Source organism: Trachurus japonicus, chromosome 3, assembly GCF_045865225.1.
Source record: "Trachurus japonicus isolate A0001 chromosome 3, Traja_1.0".
NCBI lineage: Eukaryota > Metazoa > Chordata > Actinopteri > Carangiformes > Carangidae > Trachurus > Trachurus japonicus.
The window spans coordinates 6,527,473-6,544,816 of record NC_140909.1 but is presented as its reverse complement, the minus strand read 5'-3'; the positions used below and the strand labels follow the sequence as shown (position 1 = coordinate 6,544,816).

The 17,344-nt window shown below is 41.8% G+C and overlaps 2 protein-coding genes across 2 annotated transcripts in view; both read left to right on the top strand.

The window, feature by feature from the left end:
- The first annotated feature begins 2,496 nt into the window (after window positions 1–2,496).
- adprhl1 (ADP-ribosylhydrolase like 1) lies at window positions 2,497–11,478 on the top strand. The gene is made up of 8 exons (XM_085805844.1): window positions 2,497–2,936; window positions 4,708–4,872; window positions 5,334–5,459; window positions 6,302–6,442; window positions 6,635–6,762; window positions 6,853–6,985; window positions 7,068–7,233; window positions 8,750–11,478. Exons 1-8 carry the CDS (start codon window positions 2,723–2,725, stop codon window positions 10,734–10,736), a joined length of 3,060 nt encoding a protein of 1,019 aa, XP_085661970.1. The 5' UTR covers window positions 2,497–2,722; the 3' UTR covers window positions 10,737–11,478.
- A 2,850-nt stretch (window positions 11,479–14,328) lies between these two features.
- Window positions 14,329–17,344, top strand: part of grtp1a (growth hormone regulated TBC protein 1a) — a 17,407-nt gene continuing 14,391 nt past the window's right edge. Inside the window, exons 1-3 of the mRNA XM_085805832.1 lie at window positions 14,329–14,454; window positions 16,693–16,844; window positions 16,925–17,083. Coding sequence (XP_085661958.1) covers window positions 14,360–14,454; window positions 16,693–16,844; window positions 16,925–17,083 — 406 coding nt within the window. The 5' untranslated portion in view covers window positions 14,329–14,359. The remainder of the gene's footprint in view (window positions 14,455–16,692; window positions 16,845–16,924; window positions 17,084–17,344) is intronic.

The following is a 17,344-nucleotide window of genomic DNA, read 5'->3' as shown; positions in this document are numbered from 1 at the left end:
TAGATTTTTAGGTGATGAGTCTTAGTTTAAGTGAAAAGAGATTAGTTTTGACTAGAAATGAGACATTTTGACAAGAAATAAGACAAATATTCTTGGAAAGATTTTGAGTTTTTGCAGTGTGAGTCATGTTATGAGCAGCTGCGAGGGCGACGGTGGCGTCTTAATTAAAGCACCACAGAACTACTAAAGATTGCGCTGCCACCTGTGGGCGACCGTGCAGTAGTGCTACATACAGCACAGCCAGATGTGGTCACAGATATACGAGACCAAAATCCAGCTGTGATCACAACAAGACTTGAGCCCATAAACCCACAGACACAGGTCAGCGCAGCGCAGCACAGCAACGCTCTCCCACCATCTTAAGATGTAAACGTTGCTCTTTTGAGTGTTACTATAAACACTAAGAGACTCTGTATTTTGCTGAATGCACCCCTGTCTTGGCTGAAGAGTGCGACTGAAGGTAGAGCTCAGGTACCTGTCGGCTGGCAGCAGGCGACCTCTTTACACTCACATCAGTGTCGGCCATGTTTTCTGTTTGAAACGTTCTGCCAACAACCTCTGCCATGTGAAACGAGGATGGATTATTTGGTTTTTTTTTTAGGTTTTAAGTTCTTATATTTATGTCCACATAAAGCGAGTGATGTTCTACGATGGTGTTCTTGAATGTGCGGGGTGATGAAATTTTGACTTGCAGATGAGCGGCAAAGAAAATCAGCTTCATGACGACTGTGAAACAGCGTATAGGAGCTGGTGAACGTGTCATGTTGTTGATCTTTGTAGCTAAAACAAAGTGTGTTGGTTCGACGATATAAACAAACTGTCAGTACTGTTAAAGTTGTGTGTGCAAACCTATCTACAGTGTAGAGAAAGAGAAAGAGAGAGGGCGTGAAAGCTTTTCCCCAGTCGATCGTTGTTCAATCCAACGTCGTCTGAGGTTCAGGAGCAAGAAAATGTGACATCTATCAGTGTTCAGTACGATAATATGGTACATTTGACCTTTTTCTTGTTTTGTTTTGTTTTTTTGATTTGTCAAACGTGTGGTCAACAGTTTCTAGCCATACAGATCATTCTTATCAACAGTATTATTTTTTTTTCTGGTAAGAAAACAGGTATTTACAGAATTTTATGTTTTGTCACAGAAACGTACCATAACATTGTTTTCTTTAAAAAAAATAAAAATAAAGTTGTTAATAAAGCATGTTATTTTTAACAGTGTGGTAAAAATACCTCTGTCCATTAAGCACAGCAGATCTGACAGTGAAGAATTGATCTGTCAGATGGTTTAAACTAAAGTTTTGATTGTGTTTGAGTCAGAGTCCTGATATGAATTACTTACTAAACATGAATCAGATGTTTGGAAGATAAGAGGTGAAGTAGAGACGTGTGTGATGAGTTTCAGACAAAACTCACTTCACTCATAAAAACAAGAACTTAAAGCAACTAATTTTTTGTTAGATTTTATTTATCTTTGAATAACGAATTTGGTTTGGAGATAAGTATTTTCTAAAACTGCTCTGAGACCACTAGGAGTTCAGTTTTATCTGGCTGATTTCTGCAGATACGCATATTAACTCGTGTTGCTAGTGACAAAAACTTTTTTTCCCGTATTCCAGCTGAGAGGCGCTGCCCTCTGCTCTGTGTGTGTAAAGTGTCTGCTTGGTAACAGTTGTCCCTTATCAGGTTGCATTCCTGCTGTATATCATCATCATTATTGGCTCTTCTGGAAATGACCTGTCTACTGTTACTGGGTATGTTTAGTTCTGCAGTCACCAACAGATAAATGGACAAAAGGACTCAGAGTCGGATCAGCTATTAATTCTAAGTAGTTATTAAACCTACAAGGAGTCTGACATGGTTTATATAAGGATAACGAGGGAGTTCAATAAGTGAAAGTACAAAAAATACAATAGCAACTAAATAAAAGTAAAGACAAAATTATCAGTATATAGATTATACATATATATAGAGCTGTGTAGTATGTCCAAGTATGTGACGCATGTTCAGTGTGTAATGCAGTGACAGTTTTGTGCTATATGCATGACTCAAGAGGTCAAATCCTGGCACTGGGTGAAGCTGAGGATTAAAAAACGTCCTGGACTGGACAAAGGATGATTCATAAAAAAGTTTAAAATAGTGATGTCAGGATTAGAGGGGCTCACAGAGTTTAGATGATGCTCCATTCTTACCCACCTCCCATGGGGGGCGGCTGGGATGTCAACAAGGTCCAGCCCAGCCCAGCAGCACATTAGCATCCCACCCCCCATTAGCGCTCCACATCCAGCCGTCCAGACTCACAGCGTTGGGGACGGGGGGATTGCCTTTTTAGGAGACACCTGATCACAGCTGAAGCCGCCGCCGCCGCCGCCGCCGCCGCCGCCCAACACAAAGAAGCTGTGGCTGATAACATGATGCCTTTGTGTGTGTGTGTGTGTGTGTGTGTCCGTCCACCCTTGATATTGACTGTGTGGGATGACAAACTGGAAGAGTGGGTGGGAAGGTGGTGCAGTAAGTTATTCTGCAGAAGAGGCCGAGGTCTGTTTGTCCACACCGAGCGGAGGTCTTAACAGAAACTGCGAGCTGCTGGAGAAGCTGTTGGACGTTCGTCAGGATGGTTTGGGGCAAAAGAGAATGAACATTGACATTTCCCCATCTATGAAGAGTCGGACAGCTGCATTCGAGAGAAAAGACTGTGATTAGCTGGGTGAGCAGAGCCTATACGGTCATGGAGAAATTCAAGGCGGGCATGGTTCTGGGAGCGGTTGGAGATGCGTTGGGCTACAGGAAGGGCCGCTGGGAGGTCTGCACCTCAGGCAAGAAGATCCAGGAGGAACTGGCCTCTCTGGGGGGACTGGGAGCCCTGAAACTGGACCCCGACATCTGGCCCCTCAGCGATTCAGCGCTGATGCACATGACCACAGCAGAAGCTCTGATAACAGGTACGTTCAGGTCGAGAGAGAGATTTAAAAAGGAAAATGTTGCATAATCTTCATCTTCTCAGTCTTTTATGAACACAACCTAATATGTCTCTAAAATACAGACACACAGACTTTTAATCACTCACAACAACCAGAATAGCTTCTTCTGTACAGTCAATGGAAACTGCTAATCACTTCCTGGCAGATAAAACCTGCTGAGAAAACCTGTAATCCACCTTTGCATCGGGATATCAAAGGGAAAATCTGAGTGGAATCCTTCATGTGGATTCCCTCCTCGCCCACGCGCCGATTTACGCCGATTTACGCCGCCAACAATGGCCAAGAGTTTCCAGGACAGACAGAGGAGTCTAAAATAGAAGAGCTGATCCTGAGCTCTGCTCCACTGAACAAAGAGCCCGGACTAGTCCTCCATAATCTGACCGTATCATGTTTGGCTGCGGATGCGGCTCGAAGCCAGTGACTCTGGTCCAGAGTCGTGGTGATGACATCTTTTGAGATTAGGAAGCTCTATTTAGCAGCACTGCAGCATGCCTGCACTCACAGAGCAGCCAGACAGAAATGTATGGAGTGGAATGAATGTTGTTAATGTAAACAGCGACTTGGCTCTGTCAATCTTCCTCACCAGCACAAAGACCTATATACGTTATCTTAAAGGGATAGTTCAACATTTTGGCAAATTGGCCCATTGCCATAATCCCTATAGTCGTAGCAGTAAATTCGTTACCTTTAATTGTAGGTGCAAGCTATCTTTAGAACGGCGGAGCAGAGCCATGAGCTGTTCAGAGCTACGCTACGGAGGCTCATGGGATTTCTTGGTTTCCTTCATCAAACTCATCAAATACACAATCCAACAACTCCAAAACTCTCTGGTGGACAAGTTGTGACCTGCACATTCACCACACTATGAGATAATAACAGAACGTTACCACACAGAGTTGTTTTAGAGGCAATGTGTAGTTGATGAGTTTGATGAGGGAAAACCAAATAGAGATTATGGCAATGGGCCAATTTGCCAAAATTTTGAACTATCCCTTTAACAATGAATGTAACACAGGGCGTCATGTGGAGCAGTGGGTTGAATAGGCGCCCCATTTGCAGAGTCTATAGTCCTCGCTGCTGTTGAATCCTGCATCAGCTGGCTCTTTACTGCATGTTATTTCCCCTCTCTCTGCCTCCCTGTTTCCTGTCTCTCTCAACTATCCTATCAAATAAAGGCAAAAAAGCCCCCAAAATATGCTTTAAAAAACAAAAAAAAAACAATTAATGTCACAGCAGAAATAAACAAACTGGTCCCACTGTTAAAAAGTAATTTCTCCCAGTTCAGTGAAGAAGATCATTCAGTGTCGCCTGGAGCAGAACATGAAGAGCTGGAATTAAACCACAAGAACCGTCACTATTTTACCAGCTCACTCCACTCGAGGTGTTGAATGTTTCTGTCTTTCATCATAGTCCTAGACTGCTAACTTGAGGGATACTTCTTTGTCAACAGACTCTCTCTCTCTCTGTCACACACACACACACACACACACACACACACACACACAGCATTCATTCTAGCAGGAGGGCTGGGGGTCTGCTCGTGGATCCCCGTTGACCTCATGGTGTGTAGAAGTGACTCTCCACTCGCTCCACAAACATGCTGGCCCTAATCTGTGGTGTGGCAGGCTGAGGCTAAACTTAGCCCTGCACAGCTCCACTGCACATGCCACTCATGAATGACTCTCAGTCACTCTCTCTGTGTGTGTGTGTGTGTGTGTGTGTGTGTGTGCAGATTACTGGTGTCTGGAGGACCTGTACCGGGAGCTGGTGCGTCTCTATGTCGAGGCGATGGTTTCTCTCCAGGGCCGAGCTCCCGATCCTGCCACAGTGGAGAACTGTGTTCACCTCAAACCTCACAACTTCCTGCTCGCCTGGCACACGCCCTTCAATGAAAAAGGTCATTGGAGATTTTATATACGTATATATATATATATATATATAATCTTTATTTAAAGTTTGTGAGTCCAACATAAGTGCAGTATACTGTATGAAAATGTTTGCACATGTGTATATAAGGTCAGCAAATCCACTGCCCTCTTTTAAGTCAGGTCTTAAAACCTACTTTTACAGGAAGGCTTTTTTAGAGTAGCTCTGTTGTTTGCCGCCTTATTGTTTTTATTTTTTACTCCATTTATTCTATTTGTTTTATTGTCAATATTGATGATTATGGTTTTATGCCTTTAACCTGACTGTTTTATCTCACTCTGCAAAGCAGATCAGGTTTTTGTGGTTTTATCTTTTTCTAAATGTTTGTGATGACGGTGTTATTTTTACTTGATCTGTAAAGCACTTTGTAACTGTGTTTTGAAAGGTGCTATACAAATAAAGTTTATTATTATTATTATTATTATTATCCAGGCTCTGGGTTTGGAGCTGCTGCTAAAGCCATGTGTGTGGGGATGAGATACTGGCAGCCTGAGAGACTTGACAACCTGGTGGAAGTCAGCATTGAGATCGGCAGAATGACACACAACCACCCCACAGGTGACGATGTTGGTGGAGTATAACTTATATCCCTAAGAAACACAGCAACTACAGGCAGGGCCGTTGCTAGGAATTCTGGGCCCCCTTAAAGAATACTAAAGTGGGCCCCTCCCCCTAACTTTTCCTCTTTTTTTTTCTTAGACTACGTATGTATTATCGTTTTTTATTTAGCCTTCTTTGTTTTGATGCTAATGAGGCATTACACTGCAAAAACTCAAGTATCTTAGCAAGAATATTTGTCTTATTTCTAGTCAAAATGTCATTTCTAGTCAAAACAAATCTCATTCTACTTAAAATAAGACACATCATATTAAAAGCAGCTTGTTTCTAGACACTTTTTACTTATTTTTAAGCATATTTTCACTTGGAATAAGTAGAAAAATCTGATAGTGGAGCAAGTTTTTCTTCCTTATTACAAGCACAAAAAACTTACTTTCACTGGCAGATTTTTCTATTTATTGTGAATTTAAGTGAAAATGATCTTAAAACAAGTTCATTTTTAGGTAATGAGTCTTATTTTAAGTAGAAAGAGATTAGTTTTGACTAGAAATTAGACATTTGGACAAGAAATAAGACAAATATTCTTGGAAAGATGTTGAGTTTTTACAGTGTACTATGAGTATTAGTCAGGGTCTTACGCAGAATAAATCAGTCATACAAAGATTAGACTACTGGGGTTTTTTATGGGCCCCACTGGACGCTGGGCCCCTACAGTTATCATCACCTTTCTCCCCTATACAACGGCCCTGACTACAGGCTGTTCACTGTGCTGCTGATGCTGATAAACTATGAGGCGTCTCTACTACACTGCAGTCGTGACTCGTGGTGTCACTTTGCTTCAGGCTTCCTCGGCTCCCTGACAACGGCGCTGTTTGCATCGTTTGCGATCCAGGGGAAACCTCTTGTGGCCTGGGGCCGCGAGCTCATGAAGGTCATCCCTCGCGCTGAGGAGTACTGTAAAAAGACCATCCGGCACATGGCAGGTCAGACTGTGGTCATCTGTTGTATGGTACATTACACTGCAGATTTGTTGATTAACCCTAAACCCTACCATGTAAAAGAAAGAGTGATTATCAATGTGTTTATTTGTAAGTGCAGACATTTTCAGCTGCATGTGTCTAAGAGAGCATGACCGTCAGCTGATGCTTCTAATGTGACTGTGCATCCCTGTGCAGAGTATCAGGAGAACTGGTTCTATTTTGAGGCCAAGTGGCAGTTTTACCTTGAGGAGAGAGAGATAAACGAAGAGAGACAGAGCAAGCCGCTGTTCGCTGATCGTTACGATGCTGAGGAGACAGACAAGGTAAGTCCAAAACAAAAAGCACACAACGATAACCTACCTGTCAGATTTTCACTTTACTACATTTCTCTGTGTGTTTCTTTGTCGATGCAGATGTATAAACGCTGGAGTTCAGAGGGCCGTCCAGGTCGCCGAGGTCACGATGCTCCTATGATCGCCTACGATGCTCTTCTGGCTGCAGGAGGCGACTGGACCGAGCTGTGTAAACGAGCCATGTTCCACGGAGGTGAGACCTGAGGCATTTCTAAAAGACAACTTTAAACACACGCTGTGTAACCCTCACTGTGAAAAACACTGTGTTGCTGCAGGTGAGAGTGAAGCCACAGGCCTGATCGCAGGGTGTTTCTACGGCCTCATGCACGGCCTGAACCAGGTTCCCTCGGGTCTGCACCAGGACTTGGACAAAAGAGAGCGACTGGAGGAGCTGGGAGAGGCTCTGTACAAGGCAGCATCTGCAGAGAAGTGCATTGACAAGTAATCCTGGTCTTCACTGGCCTGAACCCTGCTGGCTGTCAGCGGAACTGCACACGACTCTAAAACTGCTTCCCTCTGTCCCACAACACGCTCTAGTCCAACACCTATCTCGCTCTCCTCCCCTTTTATTTTACCGTCTGCTATCAACAGATCTGACATGAATGAATCGTTTTCTTCTCGCACCTGGACTCAGTTTTACCTAAATGCCAATGATCCCATGCTATGTCTCTTTAGAAACGACAGATCTGTTGGGAAGAGAAAGCTCTTTGGCTTTTTAACATTTAGTTGACTAAGAGGATAATTTGCTTCTCTGACCTTTTCCTTCTCCAAAGCTAACCTGTATTAACATCAAGCTCAGAGTTATGTTGTACTGTGCAGTAATGAAGTAGAATCTATATTTGTGCAGATATCCTCTACTGTGGGTTTTGACAATTTGAAGGTCTCAACAGGAAGCTCAGTGTCTGTGATTTCCCAAATATTATGATAAAGATATTAACTGCATCTAAAATTAATAGCCTTTAGTTTTGCAGTGCATGTGAGATATGATTGCAATTATGAACTGATTTCAACTTTTATGCATAACCATAGAATAGTGATTATGTTTTCTTATATTTATAACTATTTGGACTGTGATGGTCTTATCAGTTACAGTGTAACATTGTGACAGCACCAATGATGGTGAATATTATTATGACATAACAATTAAAATGGACATATGTCATGCATGAAGTGCCTGTCTCTTTATCTTAACTGCTTTATTTATTTTGACAGATAGGTTATTAAAGCAGAAGTAAGTGATCCGGTGGTTTTGGCTAACTTCTTGTCAGCAGATGGAGTTAACAGTCCCCGCCCTCGTCCCTACGTCACCACATTCACGCGCATCCCTTGGCTGCACACACAGAGAGGACCGCCCCTTTATGCCGTTCTCTCTCCTCATTGGATAAAGGTTGTAGGATACAAGGAAAGTTTTCTCCTCGGCTCAGAGCAGAGCAGAGTGACTGACAGACCCGTGTTTCAGACCAAACACTCTATATAAGTGATTGCCGTCGGAAGATATAACTATTTAAGACTTATATTAACACATCCCGCTTACTTCTGCTTTAATTTTCTACTGGGTTTCTTCTTCTTGTTGCACAACTGTCCTTCACAGTCCCTTGAACTAATCACCTGTAGTGAGTTCACTTGGCTAAAACACCTCCCCTCAAGCACAGCACTTTGCTGCAGCGGTAGATGACGACTGGTTTATCCAGTTCAAGTCCAAGTACTGTTTATTGACTCAAATATCACACGAACTTTGGAGAGTAACAGCAACATATTGATACATTGAAAGATCAAACTACTATTTAACATTTAACCAAGCTTAAGTTAAATATTGCCTCATTTATATTGCTAACAGGAGCGCTTAAGTAGAAGTAGAAGAGTTATCCCTAAATATATATTGATGGTGATGCTATCAGGTTCAGAAAGAGATACTTGGCTCAGGGATTAAGTTTTCCATGTCCTCTATTCTCCGTAGACCAGATTCTTGGAACACCAGAATCAGCCCTGATCCCAGTATGTTGAGGAAGTTGGTTAGAGATCGCAACTGCCGTCCGGTGCTCCGAGGGATTCTCGAGACTCTCCTGCACTACCTGACAGAGCATCTGCCCAAATGGTCCACCAGAAACAAAAACCTGAAGAAGCCAGTCTCTGGTGTTGTAGCTGAAAGAAACACAGGAAACAAAGATTGTCCCGAGCTAAGAACTAAGACTTCGACGAAGGAAACTCAACATCAGACAAGTTGCACAATAGTCCACCTCCCTAAGGAGCCTCAAATGACGCAAGGAAAAACTTCTGAGACTAGTCCCAAGGTTCCTGAAAAACACTGGTTGGATCCACGAAAAGGCCGATTGGCTCACAAAAATGGGGAAGATCAAAGAGGAGAAGACTTAATACCCCGACGCCTCACCACATTCCAGCTCCTCCAGTCCAAGTTTTTAAGGTCCACACCCAAACCTGCCGTGACACATCAAAGGGAGGTAGGAACTCTATCCTCTGGCAGAGGAGTGTCGGGTAAGGTGAACCAAAGCCAAGACAGTGAGCATCACATGTACAAGAAGGAACGAGGTAAAAGAGAACAAGGACAAAAGAGAGGAGGTGGTGTGAGGGATATGTTGGCCAAGTTTGCTGTGGCTGTGCAGAAAGAAAGAGGCCTGAACATGGTGAAGAAACAGCCAATCAAACCAAAGCTCATTGGCAAAGAGGTCTTATCTTCCTTGATGGAGAAGTTTGAGACCATGGCCACCGTGCGCAAGGGAAGTGACTTGAAATGTTCACATGAGAAGTCTTCTGGAGGAGTCAAGGTGACAAGTAGTATCAAAGAGAAGGTAGCTTATCACGAAAGAGGGCAGCAGCAGGTGGTAGGCCGAACAGGTAGGCCAAAAAGTAAATCTGCTGGACAGCAGGGGAGAGGAAATCAAATTACAAATGGTCAACAACAAAGACGAGAGGAGACAGTGGACATGTTGACGAACATCAACTCAAACCTGGAGGAAAAAGATCATCTGAAAGAAGAGCAAACGGAGCAGCAGCCTTCAGATCAAAAGGTGGATAGTCACTGTTCGTTCAAATGTATGAATGATCAACTTAGTGATAATAATATTAAGGATTGGTTAAGGTCTGATGAGAGTCAGAGTATCACAGACAGGTTAAAATATGGATGTCTAGAGTTCCTCAGTTTAACTTCTGTCACAGAGTGGTCACCACCAGAGCCACACAGGCTTCTTCCTCAGGTCGAGGCTCCATTGAAGTGGCATGTAGCGACCATCATGACCTGTTCGTCTGTGTTGTCCACATGTGTAGATTCCTCTCCTAAACAATATCTACAACAAACCAAACCCGAGCCTTCAGAAGAGATACCAAACTTAGACAGATGTTATGAAGCTCTACGAAACTCGGACAACAGAGCGGTGGAAGACTCAGCATTGACAATCCAGAAAAAGTTGCCCAAGTACGTCATCCCCCGTGTTCACAGAACTGATTACCAACAAGGTCCTGATCCGACCAACTCCTCTCAATCAACACCAGATCAAAAAACTGTCACTCCTTTGGTTGCTCTTCCACCACCACACCTGGAAACTTCTATGACTGTCCTGAACTCACCAGAAGACGTCGATACGTGCCCTCCTAATGACACCGGACTTCATTTCATTACAGAGAAGAAACCAACAGAGACTAAAACACAACGACACGACAAAGAAACCAGAGAGGAAAAAGAAAATGTAACACTGCTGGACCAAAGAGATATTAATATGCAGCAGAGTTTCAGACTTCATGAAGACGCTGCCTTCAATGCTGCGTTTAATGACAAAGAAACTTTTGCTGTAACATTAACTGACATTACACCTGAGAGAGAGAAGTCAAAAGAGAAGCCAAAATATACAACAATCAACTACGGGGATCCGTCAGTCAAACAAGCATATAAACCCAAAATCATTCGTTTTACTGACACCTTCACTTTCTAGGTTGGTACCAATGGACGGCTGCCAATGAACAATCTCTGCTCTAGAGACAGTGTTTGCTGGTCGAGCACTTTTTTCTTTTGGATCAGATCCTGTTTAAGCAAGTTAAATCAAGCAAATGAGCACATGTGATCAATCCTAGCTCACCCTTATCTTGAGTATTTGTTACAACATTGTTGATGCAATAAATATTCTTCAATTAAACAGCTTAACTGCCATTAATTGCATTTGCATATAAAGTCACAAAAGGGAACTACAGCAAAAGAAAAAAGGTCACATGCTGACTTTAATATTTTTAGTAACACTGATAACCTCCAAATGACCTAAAGCAGTTAGGCGGGCTGGCCAAGAGCTTGCCAAGGTTGAAGTGTTGCCAACGGTGTATTGCCAACATGATTACTGTTTGTTTTTTGTTTTTCCCCCCGTATAAAAACCAGTAAGCACAAAGCAACCATCGTCGTCTCTACAGTTCGTGCAAGACTTGAAAGGGTTCAACACAATTACAGGAAACTGCCAGAAATGGGTGATAAACAAGTAGTGCACAAACATTCACACTGCAGTCAACAGACGACTAGTTGGACTTTAAAAAAAAACAGCGTTTCACTTTGAAGCTGTATCATAATCTAATTCAGGTAATTTGATTGCCATTTTTCTGATGCACACTGCTCAAGTTTGACTGTACAGTGTCATGGTGCTCTAAATATTTTACATGCAGGAATGTGTACTGCATGTAGCTTGTGATTGTAAACCAACTGATGACTTTCTTTATAAAACTGTTTGAATACTTTGTAGAGGACTGGCCATTATGACCATAACGGCTACAAAGTTATTTACCAGGAAGCGAAAAGGGTTTTGTTTCATGCATCTTCCATCCACCAGATGAATGAACACATGCTTACACATTGGAAAGATTATTTTATTTGAAAATGACCTTTCCTGCCGAGGACACACTCACACAGACCTGTGGTGTAAAACATGAGAGAACGGTTGAATGGTCACATGTCAGTGCCAAACTAACATGTCAGAGGCTGGAGCTTCATCCAATTCACTGTCCCGACCCTGCCAGCCAGCCAGCAGGATTACATCAGGCTGAAAATATGAGTCTTAATTTTCGACTTAGTCTGGTATTTTCACAAGAGGATAAAACCTAGAAGCCTACATGATCCATCATCTGTCCATCCTGAGGCTTATTCTGATGATGAGCATGGTGTTGCTATTGAGCGTCCATGTGCGTATGTAGGGCGGGAACGCTGAAATCCAATTTTAAGTAATTTTATTTAGGCCGGGCCAAGCATGACTTTCAACAAATTTCAGTTTAGTCACACTACTTGATCCACACACACACACACACACACACACACACACACACACACACACACACACACACACACACACACACACACACACACACACACACACACACACACACACACACACACACATCATGAATTTTTACTTTCAACAAAAATGTTTCCGACATCATAACATACAAATGGTCACATCAAACAATATGCCATCTGCTTTGCCTTTTTGAATACTACCCACATTCCTTTATGAATTATTTTTCATTTTCCTTTTTTTTAATAAGCAACTACTGCAAATAAAAGTCACCCAGAGAACCAGCCTTCAGAGATACTGTAGTTTTGCACTGGGACAAAGTATCTGCAGCTGTGCTCCTGATTCTCTCATTTGCTCATAATCAAATTGAAATCTCGTGACTTCATTTTGATGCTTGTCACCTTTTCCACTAAGACCAAAGTTTGCATTCGTACTTGTGCAGGACTTCTGCAAGGTTATTTTTAAATATGCAATTTACATAGATGCATGTGTTTTAATAATATCAGTTTAGAAAACAAAAAACATGAATTATTTGAAGTTTCTCTCAAGACAATATGCTGTGCAGAGCTGGGGCAGAAAGAGTTCAAATAAACTGAGGAATATTTTAATATTCCAAAAACCTTTAGCCTTATTTGTTTTCATTTTTATGATCTAACATACTTCTCATCTCCATTATATGTGCAAACTCTGTGGTTTTAAGGCAGTGTGGGGGCTTTAAATCAAACATGCAGCAGGCACGGTTGAATCCACTGAATATTTTTTATTGGACAGGTCAGGTCAGGTGAGCAGATGGCTGTATTTACCTGTGCTACGTGGCCGTGCTGAAGAGGGCGCGGCTCCTCACTATTTCTGCTGCCTTCACGTGTTATCGGACATATTAATACCAACAGTGCAACAGAGTGCAAATGGGGGGATCCTATGAAATTTATAATAGGGAGTTGCCAATGGCTGATACATTGCAGTCTGTGTCTGTGCACACAAGTGATTTCAATAAAACATGTTATGCCAAATTGAATATTGGACATTTTTGCGAAATGCTCTAATATGCATGTTGTCCTTTACCTGTTTGTTTGTTTGTTTGTTTGTTTGTTTTCATCTCATTCTGTGCTTTTTTGTTATTGCTCGCATGTGTCAAAAACACTTTTAAATGTGCTTTACAAATAAAGGAATGTTAAGTAAGTAAGTAGGCTACTTTATTTATACAGCACCCTTCTCAGTACGGATACACAGAGTGCTTCACAGCGTACATAAAAACCATAATACAGTAAATAACAATACGCAATAAAATATAGAAAGTAGACCTACTGTGCATGTTACACAGGAACAGCACAGATAAAAACACATTACACATTGTTATCATTACTATTATTTCTGTGTGTTTTTAATGGGAGGGGAAACTGAGGTTGGTTTACACTGAAGTATCTGATTAGTACTACTGCGGTTTTACTGTTTTCTCTCCAAAGTTTTATGAATGCAAATGCACCATCACTCACGTTTGAAGTGGGATGTTACGGGAGTTATTTGAACGCATCATTAGGTCTGATTGACGTGTGTTGTCCCGGGGCAAACGTCACGAGTCCGAAATCCTCCATGGAGGAGTAACTAACTAACGTAGCGTCCACCAGACAGAGCAGAGAGAGCAGAGAGAGAAGGAGGAGTGGTGGTGGTGGGAACAACCCGGACCATCTGGATCAGTCTGCAGCAGCAGCGTTCATTCAGCCGCCCGTTGTGTTTACACGTTGTTTCTAGACTAGACTAGTTTGTCGGACTGCGTTGTTGTGGGACAGGAGGACCCCCGGAGCAGGTGCATGTGGATGCCAACAAACCTCAGCAAAGTGCAAACTCCTTCCTCTTCTCTTCACATGGTTTGACTGAACTGAACACCAGCGGATCGGTTTAAATATTCGAGTGGAAACCGACGACTTAAAAAAGGAAAAAGGAAAAAAAAAAAAGCTTAAACGTGCCATTCCCTCCCACGGATTTTCCCTCTTCGAGAATAGCATGTTAATCCCAGGCTGGAAAAAGCAGGAGCAGCAGCAGCAGAAGCAGAAGCGGCGGTGTTGGCTGCTTGTCCCCACGACAACATGGAGAAAGTGAAGTGAAGTGAACGTTAAAAACTCACCTCAACTCCAACTGGGACTTCGACTTCCATGACTGTTGTGAACTTCTTTTGCTGTGATTTTCGAGAAACCCCCTCCAACAACACGGTGGTGGATGCATGGTGAGACTCTAGCACTGCACTGTAGTAGACTTTGAGGATATCAGAGGAGGAGAAGGAGAAGGAGGCGATGGAGAGGAGGACGAACAAGGCGACGACCACGACCACCAACAACAACCGCAGCCGCTCCGCCGACGGTCGAGCTGCTAGAGACCGAGTGGAAAGGTAACGGTAACGTTAGCTAACTGACGGTTAAACGGCTAAACTCAGCACCGATGATAAAACGGTTAAAACCTTATTTTATTCATGGAGGAAAGTCAACAACACTTTAGGTAATTTACCAGAGAAGTAAAATACTGAAAAACGTAATTATCTTATCCACAAAAAATAAAATTAAAGTGCAAACACAACGTTAAGTTAGCTAACTAATTTTGGCCGTTATTCGACCGTTACAGCTACTTGTCCATGTCAATTCAAAAAACCGCGATAACCGTTGGAAAGTAATTTGCTGAGGAAAGACAAGTGGTTGCTTGGGGGTTATTTGACCAGACATTCATTCAGTTCATTGACATTTCTCTTAAGCATAATGAAATATCCCAAAAAATAACTTGTTCCAGATTCTCAATTGTGAATATTTACCAGTTTTTATTATTATCTCAGCTGTGCACTGCAAAAACTCAAAATCTTTCCAAGAATATTTGTCTTATTTCTTGTCAAAATGTCTCATTTCTAGTCTAAACTAATCTCTTTCCACTTAAACTAAGACTCATCACCTAAAAATCTATTTGTTTTTAGATCATTTTCACTTGTTTCAAACAAATTTTCACTTGAAATAAGTAGAAAAATCTGCCAGTGAAAGCAGGCGTTTTGTGCTTGAGAAAAACTTGCTCCACTATCAGATTTTTCTACTTATTTCAAGTGAAAATATGCTTGAAAGAAGTAAAAAGTGTCTAAAAACAAGCTGCTTTTTATGTGATGAGTCTTATTTTAAGTAGAATGAGATTTGTTTTGACTAGAAATGACATTTTTGACTTGAAATGAGACAAATATTCTAGGTAAGATTTTGAGTTTTTGCAGTGTGAGTCTTTTACTTTGTGGTCAGGCAAAACAAAGAAATTTGTATTATGTTCATAATGACAGACTTTTAATTCACTCAAGTGATTGGTTTGGGGGAAAAATTGATACAGTAAAGTATTGTGATTTTTTGTGTGGCAGTATTATCCAGGGCAAAGAGTAGGCCTATATTTTCTGGGAAGGCAGCCTAATAAATATGTTTCTCAATGCAGTACTCAAGATATCATAAAATGTCTTGCATAATAATATTAATACTGTATCAAGATATTATATATCACCCTAAACAACAACTGCCAGTCAGATAGATGGTGAAAATACCGGTAAATGTTTATTACATCCTCACAGTTCTGCTATGGCCCAGGTTACTTCATGTTCCATACTGAAATGACAGCAATTTGATAACACGTTTAGGGGAGAATGACCACAAACTAGATTGACACAGTTCCTTTTTAAGACCAGTTCAGATACAATTTATAATGTGAACCTTTTGCAGCTGTCTTGGCATGCTGTTCATTTTTCTTTTAGGACATTTCAGATGCTGTAGTTTCTGTTGGAAGTGTTCAATCAATATCAGTGAGTACAGGCTAGATGAAAACTCCTCCCAGGGTAACGTCGTTGTTACTACTTTTATATGAATGAGTAGACACTTAAATGTTAAAGTCAACCTTCAGTAACTTAAATCAGCATCTGTCTGAAACAATGTTAATGATCACTGAACTTTACAACCTTCATGAAGGTTAGATTATTGCAGTGTAGTTGTATAAGACTGTTTATCTAGGTGTACTAAATAAATTAGGTTTATATTGGACTTGCACTTTAATTAGTGCAGTTCATCCACTCTGTCTACATGTAGAAGGGCCTTTTTATACATGTATGGACTCTTTGGTAAATGTTAAATGATTATTTCCAGTAAGAAGAACAGCTGTTGGACTGTTCAAACAAACATTGATAACCCAAACCAACACCTGAAATCAGGGGCCATGTTCACAAACTGCACACTGAAACAGGAACATAGGCTACTCGTTGCACAGTAGGACCTTTATAATGAATGATGCTGCTGTTTAATGTTTGTTTTGGTTGAACATGTTCGTGTCCTACCACACTGTTGGACTGGAGATGTATTTTCTCTGCTCTCGTGAAAGGTTTAAGCAGCAGGAAGATTATCGTGCTAATCTAAAGGCATTAGGCTGCGCGACCTACACACAACTTTTTCTTGGAGAAACAGACTGTAGGTGTAGGTAATATAGATGCACACATGCTACAAAATATTGTTATTTGAGGGTTTTTGGTGCTACGATGTGATTCTGATGAATATTACTGAGTGAAAACACTCCTGTCAAGTGTTTCATCAGTTGTTAACACTTTCCTCCCTTGTCCTCTTTGACCCAGGGTGGATCCATATGGCTTTGAGCGCTCAGAAGACTTTGATTACGAGTCATATGAGGAGCTCATGTCTGAGTATCTGGTTGTGCTCACCCGACGCTCCATCAAATGGTCCAAACTACTGAAGGGCAAAAGCAAAGTGCAGAAGAATCTGAAGCGTAAGTGTGAAAACTCCTCTCATGAAATGTAAAGAGGGGGATTGAAGTGACGTGTTCGTTCCCCCTGCTTTCTCCTTCAGTGAAGCGTTATGTGCGGAAAGGGATTCCCAATGAGCACCGGGCTCTGATCTGGATGGCAGCCAGCGGGGCCCAAGACCAGTTGGAGAAGAACGTAGGGTATTACCATTCGCTGCTGGGAGCCCAGCACGACCCCAAACTGGTGGAGACCATCCGCACAGGTCAGTGTGAACAGGTTAAACAGCCCCGGGACACGTCACTTCATGTCTTCTGATAACTGTTTCTAATCCCAAGATCATCAGGAACATACAAAACAAATGAGCCGATTAATTTTACACCAACAAAAGTCTCATTAAAGGGGAACTATGCACTGTTTTGCTAACCCTCCTCCCGGCCATGTGCGTTTGTTTACAACGAAGCCGGCGAGAAATCAATCAATAGAGCGGTAGATAACGTTATATATCATTAAGTCTTAAGTTAAA

Coding starts and splice junctions, on each gene's coding strand:
- adprhl1 (XM_085805844.1), top strand. CDS start 2,723: ATGGAGAAATTCAAGGCGGGCATGGTTCTGGGAGCGGTTGGAGATGCG. Junction 2,937..4,707: donor AGCAGAAGCTCTGATAACAG/GTACGTTCAGGT, acceptor GTGTGTGTGCAG/ATTACTGGTGTCTGGAGGAC. Junction 6,986..7,067: donor ACGAGCCATGTTCCACGGAG/GTGAGACCTGAG, acceptor GTGTTGCTGCAG/GTGAGAGTGAAGCCACAGGC.